Consider the following 18,800-nt stretch of genomic DNA (forward strand, 5'->3'; position numbering starts at 1 on the left):
TCTCAATAACTTCCATGGACTTCAGTAGAGATGTCCATGCACATGTGCAACCAACTATAAGCAGAAAGGAGAGGCAGCCTTTAAGGGAGCTTCTTTGCATGTAGAATTTGATACGTTTCGAGCCACAATGTGCCCGTTTTTTCAGGCAAATTTAAGATCATGTGCAGAATCAGGATCATAGCTACGTAGGACACTTGTCCCAAGTGTAGAGGAACACAGCAGTAGTGCATTCCCACCGCATTCCCCTACACTAAAGCAAATAGGGACTGTATGTAACATTCAAATGATCCTAAAGAAGCCTGAAGAAGGGCTTATGGTCACTCTAAACGTTGCATAACACATGTGGTGGGGAACATTTAAAAAATAATATGATTATTGGTTGAAAAGACCCTGGTGTTTGTGTGTCTGATATAGGGGGTCATTTGGGGTCCAGGATAGAGGTCCCCAGAAGACTTTATCTGACTTTGGCGGTGAATAATTTTTTTTAGTATTAAAGACCATTTTTCAGGTTGACAGAGTCAACGGTAGGAAGGAACCTCACCTCATCTCCCTGCCATTCAAAACCTGAAGAATAAATGATAACTTCTGTCTCTTTGATCATGTTTAATCTAATACTTGTCAAAAGTTTGAAAATGATTTCATATTCAGGTCTCGAGCCCCCTGGTCCTTTATCTACTGAAATTCAAGTTCCATCCAACAAAAGTAACAATGTTCTGTCCTCGCCATATGTTCTATCCCTCCCAGACTGAATAGCTCTGGTGACCAAAGCATCTTGATGTGTCTGAGACAGATAATACCTCAAGAAGTGACAGAGGCAGGATGGGACAAATACAATATTTACAAGTGAAAAGATGAAAAGCATCAGTCCAACCTTATCAGCCTGATGGAAACGATAGCATGAAAGAAGAAGAATACTTTGCCTGCAGATTTTCTCTCCTGTAAGTTTACGGCTTGTTCTCCCAGGAAGCGGCGTTACCCGTATCTGACATTTCTCCTTAAATGGAGGAATCAATAAATCTTTGTTCCGTGGTGTCAGGCCTCTTTGACCTTATTGTGTTGTAGAGTAAAATAAATAAATAAATAAATAAATAAAAGCAGTCAGTGATAATAAAATGCCAAGTGGCGGCACGTAAAGCCCGTCAGAAGTGGAGGAATTTTTTTTTGTTGCTTTTTTTTTTGTAGCTTGTTGTTGCAGCTCATTTCAGATTCTGAACCTGGTGTAATAAGTCACCTCAGGGCAATCATCATTCACATATGGACAAGGAAATGTCAGATGCCTTTGATTGTCAGGCTCGGCCCAGGAGTAGGAGTGTGTGACTGGAGGATCAATTTGTTTTCTTTAGCTACATCTCCCTTGTCATTAAAGGTAGAATTGATCTCAGATGAGGAGATGATGGGAATACTACCTACTCCGAGGCCCCAGCTTTGATTTTAGAATTACTAAATGTACATATTTGGTTTGGGAAAAACAGATTTTTCATGAAGATACCTGTCACGGCCATGGCTATGACCGTGACTCCTTTACCGCATGCGGTTGCCTGCAGTTTAGTTTGGGTGTTCAACCACAGGTGAGGGTCGCTGTGTGTGGCCTCACTTGTGGTTGCCGTGGGCAACTAGTTGTGTTCTGTATGTGTCAGCAGAGCAGCCTGAGCGTTGCTAGGCAGCTTGCTGCAGTAGCATGCGGTCTCACCTGACTACCTTTATGTTAGGTGTGTGTGTATGGTGTACACTGTGTTTTATGTATTGTGTGCACTTCCCCTTTAAGTTGGTGTTTCCCTTCCCTGGTGCTGGAAGGGTTAACTCCCTTCCCAGTGTGTGTGTGAGTCACTGGGTGTGTCTGACCGTTGGGTGTGGCCACTTAGGCCTATAGAGCCTCTGTCTTTGGCATGGCTCAGTAGGTTGCTTCAGCCAGGCATAGCTGGAGCAGCCTCCTGTGTATTATCATCTTCCAGTAAGGGCCACCCTTCCGTCATAAGATTCATTTACTTGATGTTTTGTTGATGTCCTTTGTCTTTGGTTTTTAGTGCAGCTATGGATGTCCTGGTTCCTGAGTGTTCTTATGTGTGTGCTGTTTCTCTTATGTTTTGTGTGGACAGCGTTTTCTGAGCACGGGTTCCAGTCAGCAGGGCTGTGGCAGGTTAGTGTGGAACTGGAGGGTTCACCTGTCATATCCATAGTCCTGTTCATGTTTTCCCTTCTTTCATGCTGCTTGGCCAGTGAGACTCCTGTTCCTCCGTGTCTAGGAGGAGTAGGTTGTCTTACCCTGCTCCTTAGTTCAGGGCCATCCTGAGGGCTTGCAGGGACTATTAGGTTCCAGCGTATGAGCCCTCCTACCACCAGGGTCGGCTCATACAGACAGGAGACAGGGTCAGCGTTAGGGACGCATTAGGAGGTGACCTGCTCCTTAATTCTGTTGCTCTGGCCGAGTAGCGACCGGACATCTTCCGACATCGCACGGCTGAGGATTTTCTCCATCCTCAGCCGTGACAGTACCATCTCGAGAAGAGTGGGCCAACTCTATGTAACCAGGATAGAAGGAGGTCTTACGAAGTTGGCAGCTTTTCCTTAAAGCGGTTATCCCATAACACTTTGTCCACAAGATCCAACGGTGGATTGGCCTTAGACCTTACAGGGAAATTTCCCGGTGGGCCGATGCCCAAAGGGCCGCCTGAGCCCTCCTCACGGCCTGCCAAGGTATGTTTTTGGGAATGTATTTTCTTATGTACTGTGGTCTGTTGGGGTGGTATAATGTGCCACAATAATAGTATTGCTGGCCCTGCCTTCCATCAATTTGGACCTGACTACAAAACGCAGCCACTTTTAGTATTTTTTCCAGGGCCACTTTAAGTTCCCAGTCCGCCCCTGACAAGATCCGTATGTGTTACTAAGGGAAGGGTGCCTTAAAGCAGTGTTTCCCAAACAGTGTGCCTCCAGCTGTTGCAAAACTACAACTCCCAGAATGCCCGCACAGCCAAAGGCTGCCCAGGAATGCTGGGAGTTGTAGTTTTGCAACAGCTGGAGGCACACTGGTTGTGAAACACTGCCTTAAAGTACCCCAAGGTAGCCAGGTATAGGCTCGATCCCTTGACTGCTGCAGCCATCAGCAGGCTTCAATGGTCACATGTGTTAGAGCTGCTAATGCCATACCGTTCTAGCACATGTGACCACTGAGGCCAATGATTGGCAGCAGCGGTCAAGGGACCATGCCACTTCCAGTCTGCTAAGGACCAGAAGCAGCTAGGAAAGGAGCAGCAGGACTGTGGACAGGTGAGTGTTTTGTTTTTGTCTTTTTTATTTTTTATTGGGTAGGGATTCCAACCATTGGGATTGTCAGATTCTAGGCAGGACAACCCCTTTAAATTTCGACAGCTTACAAGTCAACTAGATTAAGCCAAATTGATCATGCCGCGTAATAGATTTGGTGCTAGAATTTTCCTTATGCCATCTTTTGGTTGACAGTTTGTGCTAACATTTTAGCACAATTTATTTTACATTTTAGGTCACTGTCCCTTTTCATAGACACAAGTAATAAATCAGTAACAAACCTGATATATTTTATAAATTAAAAGGGTTATATTGCTTCAATTGTTCTGCTAGATTTATTTCATGCTGGCAGCTCAGGGCATGTGTCCTCTCTCAGGGGGAGTGTCCTTTCTGCTGCAGAGAGGTGGACGGGGAAATGAGGAAAAGAACAAAGGTGGCGCTATACAGATAGATTTTATTAAATAGCTCACTGGCTATATTCAAATTTTAATAACATGAAGTAACAAAAGTATTCAGATCCAGGGGCTAATTTCAAAAACACTGAATATTCTTTGTGGCACAACCCCTTAACCCTTTCACTACCAGCGCTGGTGCGATGTGTAAACACGACGCCCGCTCACACGTGCAGCGGGCGTCATGGCCGGCAGATCTCTGCTGTTTCATACATTGGAGTAATTAAATGCTTTAGATGCCGTGATCAAGTGAGATCACCGCACCTAAATGCACAAAAAACGATGCCCCTTGTGTCCAATCCGGGCATAGGCAGTTGCGCTGAATACTGTAAGCCTTACTGATGAGGCTAACAGTATTCAAGCTGCAATTCTTATTTTGGCCACCAGATGGCAGGCCAGGATAAGAAATTAGCAAAAGTAAGCAAAATAAGCAAATACAAAATTTCTGATAAACCAAAATTTTACATTTTTAAAAATATAATAAACTCATATATGAGGCACATAATGATCACAAAAAATAAAAAAAATATATAAAAGTTTAAATCACCCCCCTTTCCGTATAATTAAAAAATAAATTGCTAAATAACAATAAATATAAACATCATGGGTATCACTGCAACCGAAAATGCCCATAGTATTAAAATAGGAAAAAAAATCCAATACAGCGAATGGCGTAACGGAAAAAAGGGTGAAAATGGACGATTTGCCATTTTTTCATTGCTTCTCTTACCCAATTTTTTTTTTTGAAAATGTGATCAAAAAGTCACTCATACTCCAAAATGATATCAATTAAAAGTACAGATTGTTCTGCAAAAAATGGCCCCTAAACAGCTCAGTAGACATAAGTATAAAAAAGTTATGGGGGTCAGAATATGGGGATGTAAAAAAAAGAAAAATTTTCCTCAAAGTTTACATTTATTTTAACACTATTTAGACATAAAGAATATATGGGGTATCGTTGTAATCGTACTGACCCATAAAATGAAGGGCATGGGTACGTTTTGCTGTAAACGAAACGCCGTTGGAACAAAACCCATAAAACGGCGGAGGGATTGCTTTTTTTTTTTCAATTCCAATTTTTTTCAATTTTATTCTCGCTTCCCACTACATTGTATGCCATAATTAATGGTGGCATTAGAAAGTACAACCTGTCCCGCAAAAAATAAGCCCTCATACAGCTATGTGACCGGAAATATAAAAAAGTTATGGCTCATGGAAAATAGAGAAGAAAAATGAAAACGCAAAACGAAAAAGACCTCCGGTAGGCAAAGGGTTAAAGTTATATTTCTGGCGCATTTAGCTTAGAAAGTCTCCCGCAATGTATTTTGTGGCCACCTGTGTTATCACCTGCACTGAATCTGATTGAGCTTAATGCAGCAATAAATACAAAGCAATAAAAAATAGCGTGTGGGGCATAGAGTATTTTTGGCGCTGATTATGGAGCCGCCTATTCATTTCTATGGGAAGCAGCACTTAATTTTTTATTTATTTTTTAAGTGGAAAAGAAAATGCAGCAGTGTGCCCTATGTTGGGGCAGAATCAGCGCTGAATCTCCCATCAAAATAAATAGGAAGCATAAGAAAAAAAACTGCTCCATGTGTGTCCGTGTGTTTTTTTGTCTTTCTGTGCAGTTTTTGCTGAAGATCAGCGTCAAAAACCTCAAGCTGAAAATAAAGCCCCATTGGTTAAAAAAAAGATGTGTAAATAAAACCGCATTAAAAACATTTTTAAAGCATGTTTTTTTAAATTGGTGTAAACTGGCCCTTAGAATAAAATATAAGGACGAGATATGTGCAAGGCATTTCAGAGATGGTCTCTGTCCTCTTTCGTGTGACTGAGGAAGGAGACAAACTGTGTCCGAAACGCGTTACACGTGCCTTACCCCTATATTTTATTCTAATAGTTTTACATTACCAGCAGCATGAATGTTTCATCCGAAGTCGATTCGCTCATCTCTAGAGAGAACATCACAGCTGTGTCTGGCATTTGCACCAACACCTCTGGGGAACACACTAATTAAAGGGGTTGTCCTACCAAAAATATTCTAGAGTTTTCAAACCAGCACCTGGATCTGAATACTTTTGCAATTACATGCAATGAAATATTTAGTATAGCCACTGAGTGAGGGCTCTTTCACACTTGCGTTCTTGTCTTCCGGCATAGAGTTCCGTCGTCGGGGCTCTATGCCGGAAGAATCCTGATCAGTTTTATCCTAATGCATTCTGAATGGAGAGAAATCCGTTCAGGATGCATCAGGATGTCTTCAGTTCCAGACCGGAACGTTTTTTGGCCGGAGAAAATACCGCAGCATGCTGCGCTTTTTGCTCCAGCCAAAAATCCTGAAGACTTGCCGCAAGGCCGGATCCGGAATTAATGCCCATTGAAAGGCATTGATCCGGATCCGGCCTTAAGCTAAACATCGTTTCGGCGCATTGCCGGATCCGACGTTTAGCTTTTTCTGAATGGTTACCATGGCTGCCGGGACGCTAAAGTCCTGGCAGCCATGGTAAAGTGTAGCGGGGAGCGGGGGAGCAGCATACTTACCATCCGTGCGGCTCCCGGGGCGCTCCAGAGTGACGTCAGGGCGCCCCACGCGCATGGATGACGTGATCGCATGGACACCATCCGCATGGGGCGCCCTGACGTCACTCTGGAGCGCCCCGGGAGCCGCACGGACGGTAAGTATACCGCTCCCGCGCTCCCCACTACTACAATGGCAACCAGGACTTTAATAGCGTCCTGGCTGCCACAGTAACACTGAACGCGTTTTGAAGACGGATCCGTCTTCAAATGCTTTCAGTACACTTGCGTTTTTCCGGATCCGGCGTGTAATTCCGGCAAATGGAGTACACGACGGATCCGGACAACGCAAGTGTGAAGGAGGCCTTAGTCACTGAAATTAATCTCTATGGCGCCACCTGCTGTTTACTCTTTTTCTAATTTCTCTTGTCCTGATCACTGAGCCGGAAGCACATGCTCATTTCCATCCTTCAACTGCCACCATCTGCAGCAGAAAGGAAATGCCCTCTGAGTTAGGGCACGCTCCCCTGAGCTGACAGCTTGAAATCAATCTAGCAGAGCAACTGGGGCAATGAATGGGGAGGTCTCTGGATCCATGTGAGGTGCAGGGCTGGTTCTAAGCTTTGTTAGAAAGAGGTTGTCATCTACTAGATTTTCATTTTTTTTTTATTGTTCAAGGAATAACCCCTTTAACTGTTTACATACCGTAAAAATGAATTTTACACCATGGAGCGCCCTTTTGCGCCTTCCATATTCCCATTGGGCTAAATGCGACTTCTCTCTAGAATTCTGGATCTATAGGATGTTTGTCCAGAACTTAGTCTCCACAAATCTTCAAAGCCATAAGTGACACATACTTACATTTTACAGAAAACGTTATACCCATGATGTTAATACCTGATATATTCTGCACCAGGGGCCTTATCTATACCACCCTGGTGCAATACATGCCACCCTCTTGTGAAAACAGAGCCTGCTGCATGGAGCTGGAGGTAGGAGCAGATCTTCTACTTAGCATTTGGCTGATGTAAAGCTCCACTATACTGAAGCACTGAGCTGTGACTGTGGGCTGCAAACTATATTCTGTATGAATGAGGCATTGCTTTCCATTCTAGCTTCCCTTCTGAAGCATTCATAATACAGGCAGATCTCCAAGGAGCAGATATGAAGGAAAGAGATCTCCCTGGATTTGGGTACAGGGGCTGCCAGGCTTTTGATCTACAGGTGTTGGATCCCTGGTTCTCTGAGCTCTCTTTGAATGTGAGGATTACAGGAAAGCCCTGTGCATGGCTGCCAGGCAGTGATATGCTTCAAGCTGGAGTGGGCAATGAGCTAAGGGTTCCACCCTCACCATCAATCTGCAGGAGACCCCCCTTCCAGCTCAGAGCAGCTGCTGTCACCTCCTTAGGAAGAAGACCAGAGAGAACTATCAGAAAGAGCAGCAGGAAAGTTCATTGCAATTGCAAGAGTTTGCAAAAAAAAAAAAAAGGGGAAAGTCAATGGCAATTAAGAAAATCTAAAGAAGAAGAGGAAGCTGGGAGGTGCAGATCTGTGAAGGGCTACACGTGGGTTTCTGGTTCTTGGAGGTGGGAGAAGTCTTACCATTGCCTTTGATGCTTACATCAGCTTCTTTTCCCATTCTTCTGAGGAGGTGAGGGATGAGACACTGCTGAACAGAGTACATTAAGTCTAATTAGGACCACCAAGGGAGGAGGGAGACTGTCCTGTAGACAAGCAGAGAAGAGACTGCCCTTCTTGGAACCCCCTAGAGACTACACAGAGGAGAGACGACAAAGTTGGACAAGAGAAGTGGAGACCCGGTGGCCAGCTCTGGTCAGAACTGGAGTCAGTTGAGGTTCGGCACCTTGGAGAGCTCCTGAGTTCAGGACTGTCCTAGTCACAGGCTGGTCCTCAGTAGACTTCATCGGTCAGTCCCTTGGTCCATCTTATTTTTCATTCATTGTTGGTGCTCAGAAAGGCTTCAAGATTTCGTCGAAAAGCAGGCAGGAGGAACGGCCAGCTCTGAGCCGGCTGGTGGCCAGAAAGCGGCTGGTGGCCGCCGGGGCTCTAGGGGTGGTCATGGTGCTCCTGCTGGTCATTCTCATCCCGGTTCTTGTCAACTCTGCTGGGACATCTGCACACTACGAGATGCTGGGCACCTGCCGCATGGTCTGCGACCCCTATGGGACCAAGCCCCCCAGTACTGCTACTGCAGAGACGGTGCGGGATCATAGCCTTCTTCAGTCCTTGCCCACCTTCATCCAAGGACCCAAAGGAGAACCTGGGCGACCAGGAAAGGCTGGTCCTAGGGGACCTCCGGGTGAACCAGGACCTCCTGGACCAATGGGACCTCCAGGAGAGAAAGGGGAGCCGGGAAGACTTGGTCTTCCAGGTCCTCCTGGAGCTCCTGGGCTAAATGCTGCTGGGGCTATCAGCGCCGCTACCTACAGCACAGTACCCAAGATCGCCTTCTATGCCGGGCTCAAGAGGCAACATGAAGGCTATGAGCTGCTTAAGTTTGACGATGTGGTCACCAACTTGGGCAATCATTACGACCCAACCACCGGCAAATTCACCTGCTCCATCCCTGGCATTTATTTCTTCACCTACCATGTCCTGATGAGGGGTGGAGATGGCACCAGCATGTGGGCAGATCTCTGCAAGAACAACCAGGTGAGAACCTTGGGTGGGATTTGGGTAGGAAGGTTTGCCTGAGGGAACACCAGGGTTAGTTTGCAATTCGATGCATGTACTGTGAACCCAGATTCACTCAACTTTTTTTACAATAACCAGTTATGAGACCTCAAGCCCACCCATGACTTGCCAGTATTGCTTCGGTACTTGTGATATCACAAGCTGCTTAGATTTTTAGGTGGCCCGTTTGTGGAGAGCAGTGGTCTTCAACCTGTGGCTCCCTACAACTCTCAGCACCTGTGGCTCCCTACAACTCTAAGCCCCGGTCCATAGCTCAGTCCCTAGCACTACCTTAGTCTAATGGGTGATAGGTCTGACTAAAAAAAACTAAAAATGTATTATTTATAGCTGAGTTCCTCATAGAAGACCCTGATGGAGGAATCAGTCTTATTTCTGGTTTGTTCATTGCTCCTCTATAGCATGTGGGCAACTGCGAGAATTTCTCCATCAATGGTAGACCCTCATTTGTAGATTTAGCAGCCACTACTGGTAATGGATCAAAGTTATGCAAAATTACTGCTTAATAAATAGAAGAAAATGTAAGACAGAGGACATCAATTAAAGACCTGCAGGAGCTGAATCCATTCAGACAAAGATGTAGCAGAGATGGGTATAGTTTGTAACTCATTTATATATGACTGTATGTTATAGCAGCTATCATTGAGCCAAAAGGGTTGAATGACAAACTCGGCTCTGCTATATCAGTACTGTATGTGTCCATTTCATTATCAAATGGATCCAGTGGAGATAGGTGTTCAGCATGTGACATAACTGCGATTTAGAGGGTATGATCAGTACTCATAATGCACTTTACATAATTGTCCTAATTATCCTTTGCATCTGCACAATTATATAACCTGCTGTCATTTCATAAGGTGTTGTTTGCACAAAGTCCTTTCAATGCTTCTTATTTTTCCAACTAATATCATTAAGGTAATGACATCGGATCCAGGAGCTCTTATCAAACCATGTGCAGCTTCAGCATGGAGTTTGTATGTTCTGCACATGGTTTTGGGGATGTTCTCCAGGTTCTCAGTTTTCATCCTCATTGCAGGCTCTTGGCTCTAGTTCATAACCAACTAGGTGCATCTTCTGAATGGAGTTTGAATGTTCTCCACCTGATTTTTATGGTGTTATCCATATTCTCTCTTTTCCTCCTCATTCTAAAAGCCTATTTTTTTTTTTAAGATAACTTTGGCTCTAGTGCAGTGCTTATCCAGCGGTGATGAACTACAAGCCTCAGCATACCATGGCAGTGTCAAGCAATGAGTTCATAACCAACTAGGTGCATCTTCTGAATGGAGTTTGTAGGTTCTCCACATAATGTTTAGGGTGTTATCCATATTCTCTCTTTTCCTCCTCATTCTAGAAGCCCAGTTTTTTTAAAGATAATTTTGGCTCTAGTGCAGTGGTTATTCAGCTGTGATAGAACTACAACCCTCAGCATAACATGGCAGTGGTAAGCAAGGCATTTATAACCAACTAGGGGCATCTTCTGAATGGAGTTTGTATGTTCTCCACCTGATTTTTGAGGTGTTCTCTGATTTCTTCTTCATTCTAAAAACATAGTTGTTTTTTTTCCGATGCTCTTGGCTCTGGTGCACTGGTTATCCAGCTGTGATAACACCACAACCCTCATTATCCAATGGCAGCGACAACCAATGAGTTCAGAACCAACCAGTTTGTGTGTTCTGCACATGATTTTGAGGATGTTCTCCATATTCTTTCTTGTCCTCCTCATTCTAGGAACATTGTTGTTTTTTATTACTCTAGAGCAGGGATGCTCAACCTGCGGCCCTCCAGCTGTTGCAAAACTACAACTCCCAGTATGCCCTAATAGCTGTTGGCTGTCCAGGCATGCTGGGGGTTGTGTTTTGCAACAGCTGGAGGGCCACAGGTTGAGCATCCCTGCTGTAGGCTGTAGTGCAGTGGTTATCCAGCTGAGCTGACACTACAACCCTCAGCATACCATGGTGGTAAGGAGTGAGTTCCTAGTCAACCTCAGCAATGGTGTTTGTATGTTCTCCACCTGATTTCTTAGGTTTCCTCCAGATATTCTGGTTTTTAATTGGATAACACTGGCTGTAGCACTCTAATAAAACTACAACTCCCAACATGCCTTGAAATCCTTTAGGTATGGAACCACAAGTCCACCACTAAAACCTGCCGGTATCACCTAAATAAAAATAATAAGAATCTGCTGAGATGTTTAAGTGTCTCATGTCTGGTTTTGAATGTGACCTACTGTAGAGCTGTGGCAACCAACCTGTGGCTCTCCAGCTGTGCAAAGCTACAGCCCCCAGTATTCCCGGAAAGCCATGGATTTCAGGGCATGCTCAGATTTGTAGTGCTAGGAGAACACTTTTCTAGGGAAATTAGACTTTATGAGACCTCTCTGTACATCGCCGTGGAATATGTTGGCACTAATCTATTCTGGATAGGAAAGAGTTAAGATTAGAAGCATTCTGATGAGGTCAACCAGTCCAGGAGCAGCTCTTCATGTCTACAGGCTTGGGAATGTTTAACCCTATCACTTCCAGAGCACACAGCTTGGAGGGAACAGAGGGTGAACATGGCAGCGGGTTAACCCTTTCACGTCTACCCATCCTAGTAATGATCTGTTCTGGGGTCTTTCAGCCATGAAAAAAGTTGGAAAAGTTTATGAAATAAGTCAGGAGATGTGAAGCCATCAGCAGATAGGGGACTTCATCAGGAGCTCCTGTCCTTCAGGTCACCTTGTTTTGGGTAAGTAATTCCATGTTGGAAGATTGATCTCTGCTCTCTGCCATGTCTGCCGCCCATTATCCAGCTCCCTTTGGTTTCTTCAGAAGAGGCAGAAGGGCCATTTGTCTCCCTGAGAGCTGCAGTAGTCAGACAAATTGGTGTCGTGTGTGAGGAGATTTCACAGGACCCAGTACACACTGCGCTCTGCTGCATCTAACGCCAACATCGGGGGAGTTATCCCTCATATCGACCCCCACAAGGGCCCTGCAAGGAGTTATTAACATGTGTCTGTCTATCTATTATCTATCTATCTATCTATTATCTATCTATCCATCTATCTCATATCTATCTATCTATCTATCTATCTATCTATTATCTATCTATCTATCTATTATATATCTATCTATCTATCTATCTATTATCTATCTATTATCTATCTATCTATCTATCTATCTATTATCTATCTATCTATCTATCTATCTATTATCTATCATGCATCATTTATCTATATGTCTGTTATCTATCTATCTATCTATCTATCTATCTATCTATCTATCCATCGATATATCTTATATACATAGTTATGTGACATCACACTATCTCAGTATGACTATAGATAATCCTAATTATTATTCGGAGCAATAACACAGCACATGCGGTTACATTACAGATTCCTCTCTGCTATACCAATGTAGCATCTCCCTGTATATTTCTGCTGTGTTGCGATATCTGGTTCACACTTGTTAGCTGTGTGCTGTGTAGCTGTCCACACGTAGGTCTCATGCACACGGCCGCGGTGCGGACGGATCACGGACCCATTCAAGTTGAATGGCCCTCGAACCGTCCCGGCTGCCGCATGGACGTTGCTCGTGCATTGGGGACCGCAAGACATCCAACGGTCATGTGCATGAGCCCTTATGCTGTCTGTTTTCTAGTACTACCGTATTTACACTGTGTGCGGCCAGATCCCGCGTGAGATATAGCGCAGACGGCTATGTGCAGTGTAATCGGCCGCTGCTGGGTGTCAGGGATGAAGAGTCCTCAGAGCTGAGGATGTGAAATGCTGGGACCACATAGGAACGTCCTTCTGCTTTGCTCTGGGACTCCCCCTGTTAGGCCCCTTTCACACGAACGATACGGATTAGGTCCGGATGCGTTCAGCGAAACTCACACCATTTTGCAAGCAAGTTCAGTCCGTTTTGTCTGCGATTGCGTTTAGTTCAGTTTTTCCTGCGCGCGTGCAATGCGTTTTGATGCGTTTTTCATGAGCGTGAAGGTTTGCAAACAACATCTCCTAGCAACCGTCAGTGCTTGCGGATGCAATGCGTTTTTGACTGAAGCCCCATTCACTTCTATGGGGCCAGGGCTGCGTGAAAAACACAGAATATAGAACATGCTGCGATTTTCACGCAACGCAGAACTGATACGTGAAAAGCAACGCTCATATACACAGACCCATTGAAATGAATGGGTCAGGATTCAGTGCGGGTGCTGTGCATTCACGCCACGCATCGCACCCGCGCGGAAAACTTGCTCGTGTAAAGGGGGCCTTAGGGTGAGGGAGGGGTGTAAAAAGGCTTAAAGGGAACCCATCACCATGAAAATGCGAAATAACCTGCAGGCAGCAGGTTACAGAGCAGGAGGAGCTGAGCAGAGTGATGTATAGATTTATGGGAGAAGATTCAGTGAAACTTGTATTTTATACATTTATATCTCTGCTCATTCTGGGCTGTGAAGTCCAGGAGGCGGTCCTATCAGTGATTGACAGGAGGCGGACCTATCAGTGATTGACAGCTCTCTCTGTATACACAGTCATAGAGGGAAGGCTGTCAATCACTGATAGGACCGCCCCCTGTCAATCACTGATAGGACCGCCTCCCGGACTTCACAGCCCAGAATGAGCAGAGATATAAATGTATAAAATACAAGTTTCACTGAATCTTTTCCCATAAAACTATACATCAATCTGCTCAGCTCCTCCTGCTCTATAACCTGCTGTTTGCAGCTCAGACACCATGTTTAATGTAACAGGTTCCCTTTAAAAATGAAGGGGAAAAATTGTGGCGAGAGATGTAGCAGAGCTGAATTTATAATTTGGCATCTCATGCACTATGGCTCAGTTTACTGCTGTATCATACATATTCCTATCTATAGTCCTGTGTAAAACCACATATGATGCATTCACCCATTTTGAATTAACAACTTGTGCTGCATGACAAACTCAGCGCTAGTCCATCGGACAAACCCAGTACTGTTACACTTGACAAACTCGGCATTTTTACTCCAAATAAACTCAGCACTGCTACATCATAAAAATTAGAACTGCCATACCAGACAAGCTCAATACTGCTACTCCAGGCCAATTTAGCACTGCTACACTTGAACTCATCAATGATACATCTTTATAGAAAAGCAGCAAAATCAGTGCCTGCTTTTTTATTCTGCCTCCAAATTGTACAATTTCAGTAGAATCTGCTTCAATCTTTGGGTAAAAAATAGGACTCAGCTTTTTTTTTTGTGTGTGTGTTATTACAAATGCAGCAGAGCTGAATTTGTCACTCAGCTCATTCAGGCTGCGTAATATGTGCCGTACACCATGGTAATGTGGTAGATTCACCGGCAGTGCGATGTGATGTAATGAGTTGCAGAGATAATAAGAAGCCATTGGGTTTACCTGGACGGGACGTATAGCACGGAGACTGTATGTTCTCCGCATGTTTTCTCTTGGTTCCTCCCCCACCTCACCGGGGACCAATAAGAATGCAGTCTCCATACAGAGCGGTGGAATATGTTGCTTCCATATGTCGTCGCTTTGCAGAATACTAATTGCTGCTGCATGTCGTCACCACGTAGAATAAAAATCGTTGTAACGTCATTGCGGTGACGTATGATAATCACTGCTATATGTCGTCGCTATGCAGAACGTTAATAATCTTAGCTATAGGTTGCGATGTGTGGTATAATAATCCCGGCTACATGGCGGTATGTAGACTAATAATCTGAGCTATATAGTACCGTAATAGCAACTATATATGATAATCCTTACTATATGTCGGGGCTTTATACAACAATAATCATTGTTGTGTGTTCTTGCTATGTAGAATAATAATTGTTGCCATAGGTCGTCGCTATATAGAATATTTGTCCTGATATGTCATCGTCATATAGAATAATAATCATTGCTATATGTCATCTTCATATAGGATCATTCTTGCTACATGTCGACATGTAGAATTATAATCGTTGCTATATGTCGTCGCCAGGTAAAATAATAATGGCTATATCCCATCGCTATATATAATAATAATGTCTGCTATATGTTGCTGCCATATAGAATATTAATTAAAAGTGTATAGAGTAATAATTGTTGCCATTTGTCTCATTACTATATAGGAGAATAATCGTTGCTATATGTTGTCACTACATAGATTATAGAATAATAATTGCTACTATATGTCGTCGCTTAAAGACCGCCATATAGAATTACTGTTGCTATATTTCACTGCCATATAATATTATTGTTCATATATGTCACCACCATATAGAATTACTGTGGCTATGCGTCACCGCCATATAGAATTATTGTTTGTATATGTCACCGCCATATAGAATTACTGTTGCTATATGTCACCACCATATAGAATTATTGCTTGCATATATCATCGCCATATAGAATTATCGTTGCTATATGTCACTGCTATATAGAATTACTGTTGCTATATGTCACCGCCATATAGAATTATTGTTCGTATATGTCACCGCCATATAGTATTATTGTTTATATATGTCACTGCCATATAGTATTATTGTTCATATATGTCACTGCCATATAGTATTATTGTTCGTATATGTCACTGCCATATAGAATTATTGTTCGTATATGTCACTGCCATATAGAATTATTGTTCATATATGTCACCGCCATATAGAATTATTGTTCGTATATGTCACTGCCATATAGTATTATTGTTCATATATGTCACTGCCATATAGAATTATTGTTCGTATATGTCACCGCCATATAGTATTATTGTTCGTATATGTCACCACCATATATAATTATTGTTTGTGTATGTCACCGCCATATAGAATTATCAAAGCTATATGTTGTTGCTCTGGATAATGATAATTGTCACTGTATGTTGTGGCTATGTAAAATACTGCCATATGCAGCGCTACTACAGACCTATGCATAGCATGGAAGTACATCAGTGATCGGCATTTTACTTAGCGATGACATACTATATATCATTTGACATATGGTGACACCTTATTCCGCTGCTCTCTGTAGAAAATGCATCTTCATTGGTCCCCAGCCGGGTGTGGGTTGAGCCCAGAGAAGACAGGACTTGAATATACAGACTCCACTTGCCACTATATGGCATCACGTTTTACGGTAGAATAATAACTATTGCCATAGTAACTTAAGATAATCGATTGTTTAATGAAACCCGGTAATTAGTGTTATTCCGTATCGAGCTCTACTATACTATAGATATTATCATAGATGAACGCACACCACGACGCAAGTGTATCGATCTCGTTGTGTTCTAATTGCATCAATAGAATTCAGCAGCTATAGTGTTAATATGCCACACTGTTAGCGCAAGATTTTAAGGTGAACCTAATACAGATGTAGCAGAGCTGAACCTGTCATTGTGGTTTGTTTACCTGGGGACCTATGCAAAACAATAGATCATGAGTGCCAAATGACAAACCCAGCTCTGCTAAATCTTTTTATTTATTTATTTTTTAAAAAAAACGGGAATAAAATGACTATTTTTGCCTACAACACTGCATGGGAATGGGCACGACTACATGCTGCTGTGCGGACAGGATTGACGGCGATGAGACAGGATGAGGTCGGAGCTCTCAGAAACCAGGTTGTATAAATAATGATGTGACCCAGTGGCTACAAGCGTTTTTGTAGTCAGCGCCGCAAACCGAGATCTCAGCCCTTAGATGTCTATTGTATCAGAGGGAATAGGCAGAGTTACATTACCGCTCTGCAGTGTCACATCAGATATCACATAGACTTATTTCTGAGGTTATATAAGAGGATAGTAGGATGCATTTATCATGATCATAATGTACAGTATAGTGTCCCCTACTGTATAGTGTCCCCTAAGTCCATGTATACAGGTCACAGAGTCTATGACGACTTACTCTCATCATTTACAGCTTAGATTCTGTCTGTAGGCACAGTAGGCCTGCGCCTAGAGGCATCCTGGATGATGGGACACCTGCTGAATGGACTCACATATGGATACTCTGAACACTGGTAATTCACATGTAAATTATGTGTATCCATAAGGGATGGACGAGGGGAAGGTTGAAGGAGGTGTTAGGTTTTGTAAGAAGCGCAACACGGTGTTCTGGGGGCAAACAAAACAAACATGAGCATCTGTCAGCAGGGTCAACCCTATGAAACTAGGCATACTGCCTGGTAGGGTTGACCCTGCGGATTAAAATGATACCTGTCTTGTGAATATTGGTGACTGCATTCCAGAGGGGAAAAAAAAGACTTTCATTCCAGTGCACCGAGGGGTGGCCCTAGCCAATCAGTGCACCTCAGGTTTCCAGTGTGGCCACACCCCTCGGTGCACTGAACCCCTTATTTGCTTAAAGAATTACAGTATTTTTTCTCAGGAACACCACCATTGACTTTCACAAGACAGGAATTATGTTAACCAGTAGGATCAACCCTATCAGGGTTTATTTTAAAGGACAAACTGAAATCTTGCATTGACATAAGTATTCAGACCCTTTACTCAGGACTTAGTTGGCAGTGATGACAGCTTCCAGTCTTCTTGGGGATGATGCCACAAGATTGGCACATCTGGAATTTGGGGATTTTTTGCCGTTCTTCTCGTAGATCCTCTCAAGCTCTGTCAGGTTGGATGGGGACCATTGGTGGACATCCATTTTTAGATCTACACAAAGATGTTCGATTGGGTTCGGGGCTCTGGCTGGGCCACTCATGGACATTCACAGAGTTGCACCTAAGCCGCTCCAGTGTTGTCTTAGCTGTGTGCTCAGGATCATTGTTGGAAGGTGAACCTTCAGCCCAGTCTGAGGTCCACAGCACTCTGGATCAGGTTTTCATTAAGAATATCTCTGTACTTTGCTTTATTCAGTTCTTCTCATCCCTGACCAGTCTTCCTGCTGCCACCACCATGCTTCACTGTAAGGATGTTATTGAGCAGGTGATAGGCAGTACCTGGTTTCCTCCAGACATGCCGCTTAGACTTGAGGCCAAAACAGTCAGTCTTGGTTTTTATCAGACCAGAGAATCTTGGTTCTCACAGTCCTGTAGGTGCTTTTTGCAGACTCCAGATGGGCTTTTACATGTCTTTTAGTGAGGAGAGGCTTCTTTCTGGTCACTCTGCCATAAAGACCAGATTGGTGGAGGTTGCAGTGATGGTTGAGCTTCTGGAAGTTTCTCCCATCTGCACACAGGATCATTGGAGCTCAGCCAGAGTGACCATTGGGTTCTTGGTTACTTCTCTTACCAAGGCCCTTTACTTAGTTTGGAGGGGCGGCCAGCTCTATGAAGTGTCCTGGTTGTTCCAAACTTCTTCCATTTAGGAATTGTGGAGGCCACTGTGCTCTTGGGAGCTTTCAGTGCAGCAGAAATGTTTTTGTTCCCTTCTCCTGATCTGTACCTCCACACAATCCTGTCTCTGAGCTCTACAGGCAGTTCTTTCCTCCTCATGGCTCGGTCTTTGCTCTGATATGACTCCAATCAAGCTGTAGAAACATCTCAAAGATGATCCAGAGAGACCCCAGAGCTCAATGTCAAGTGTCACAGCAAAGGGTCTGAGTACTTATGTCCAGGCAAAATTTTAGTTTTTTCTTTTTAATAAATTTGCAAACATTTTCATTTGTTTTAAGGGGGGGCTGAGTGCAAGATTGATGGGGGGAACTTTTTTTTAATTTATTTTAGCACAGGGCCGGAACATAACACAATGGAGAGATAGATAACAGATAGATAGATGGGCCTCGGCTGTATGAAGAGACAGATGTATTCACCATAATTTCTGGACTGTTGCCAACCTTTTATTTTTTATGAAGTGGTTCTGGGTTCAGAAAGAATTGCAGGCGCTATAATGTATTTTTCATGGTTTTGCTCTCCTCTACAGATAC

At 43.6% G+C, this 18,800-nt stretch overlaps 1 protein-coding gene across 1 annotated transcript in view; it reads left to right on the forward strand.

Annotated features, from left to right (window-relative positions):
• Window positions 1–8,315: 8,315 nt before the first annotated feature.
• Window positions 8,316–18,800, forward strand: part of C1QL3 (complement C1q like 3) — a 31,044-nt gene continuing 20,559 nt past the window's right edge. The window contains exon 1 of the mRNA XM_044295140.1: window positions 8,316–8,909. Coding sequence (XP_044151075.1) covers window positions 8,316–8,909 — 594 coding nt within the window. The remainder of the gene's footprint in view (window positions 8,910–18,800) is intronic.

This window comes from Bufo gargarizans, chromosome 5 (genome assembly GCF_014858855.1).
Source record: "Bufo gargarizans isolate SCDJY-AF-19 chromosome 5, ASM1485885v1, whole genome shotgun sequence".
NCBI lineage: Eukaryota > Metazoa > Chordata > Amphibia > Anura > Bufonidae > Bufo > Bufo gargarizans.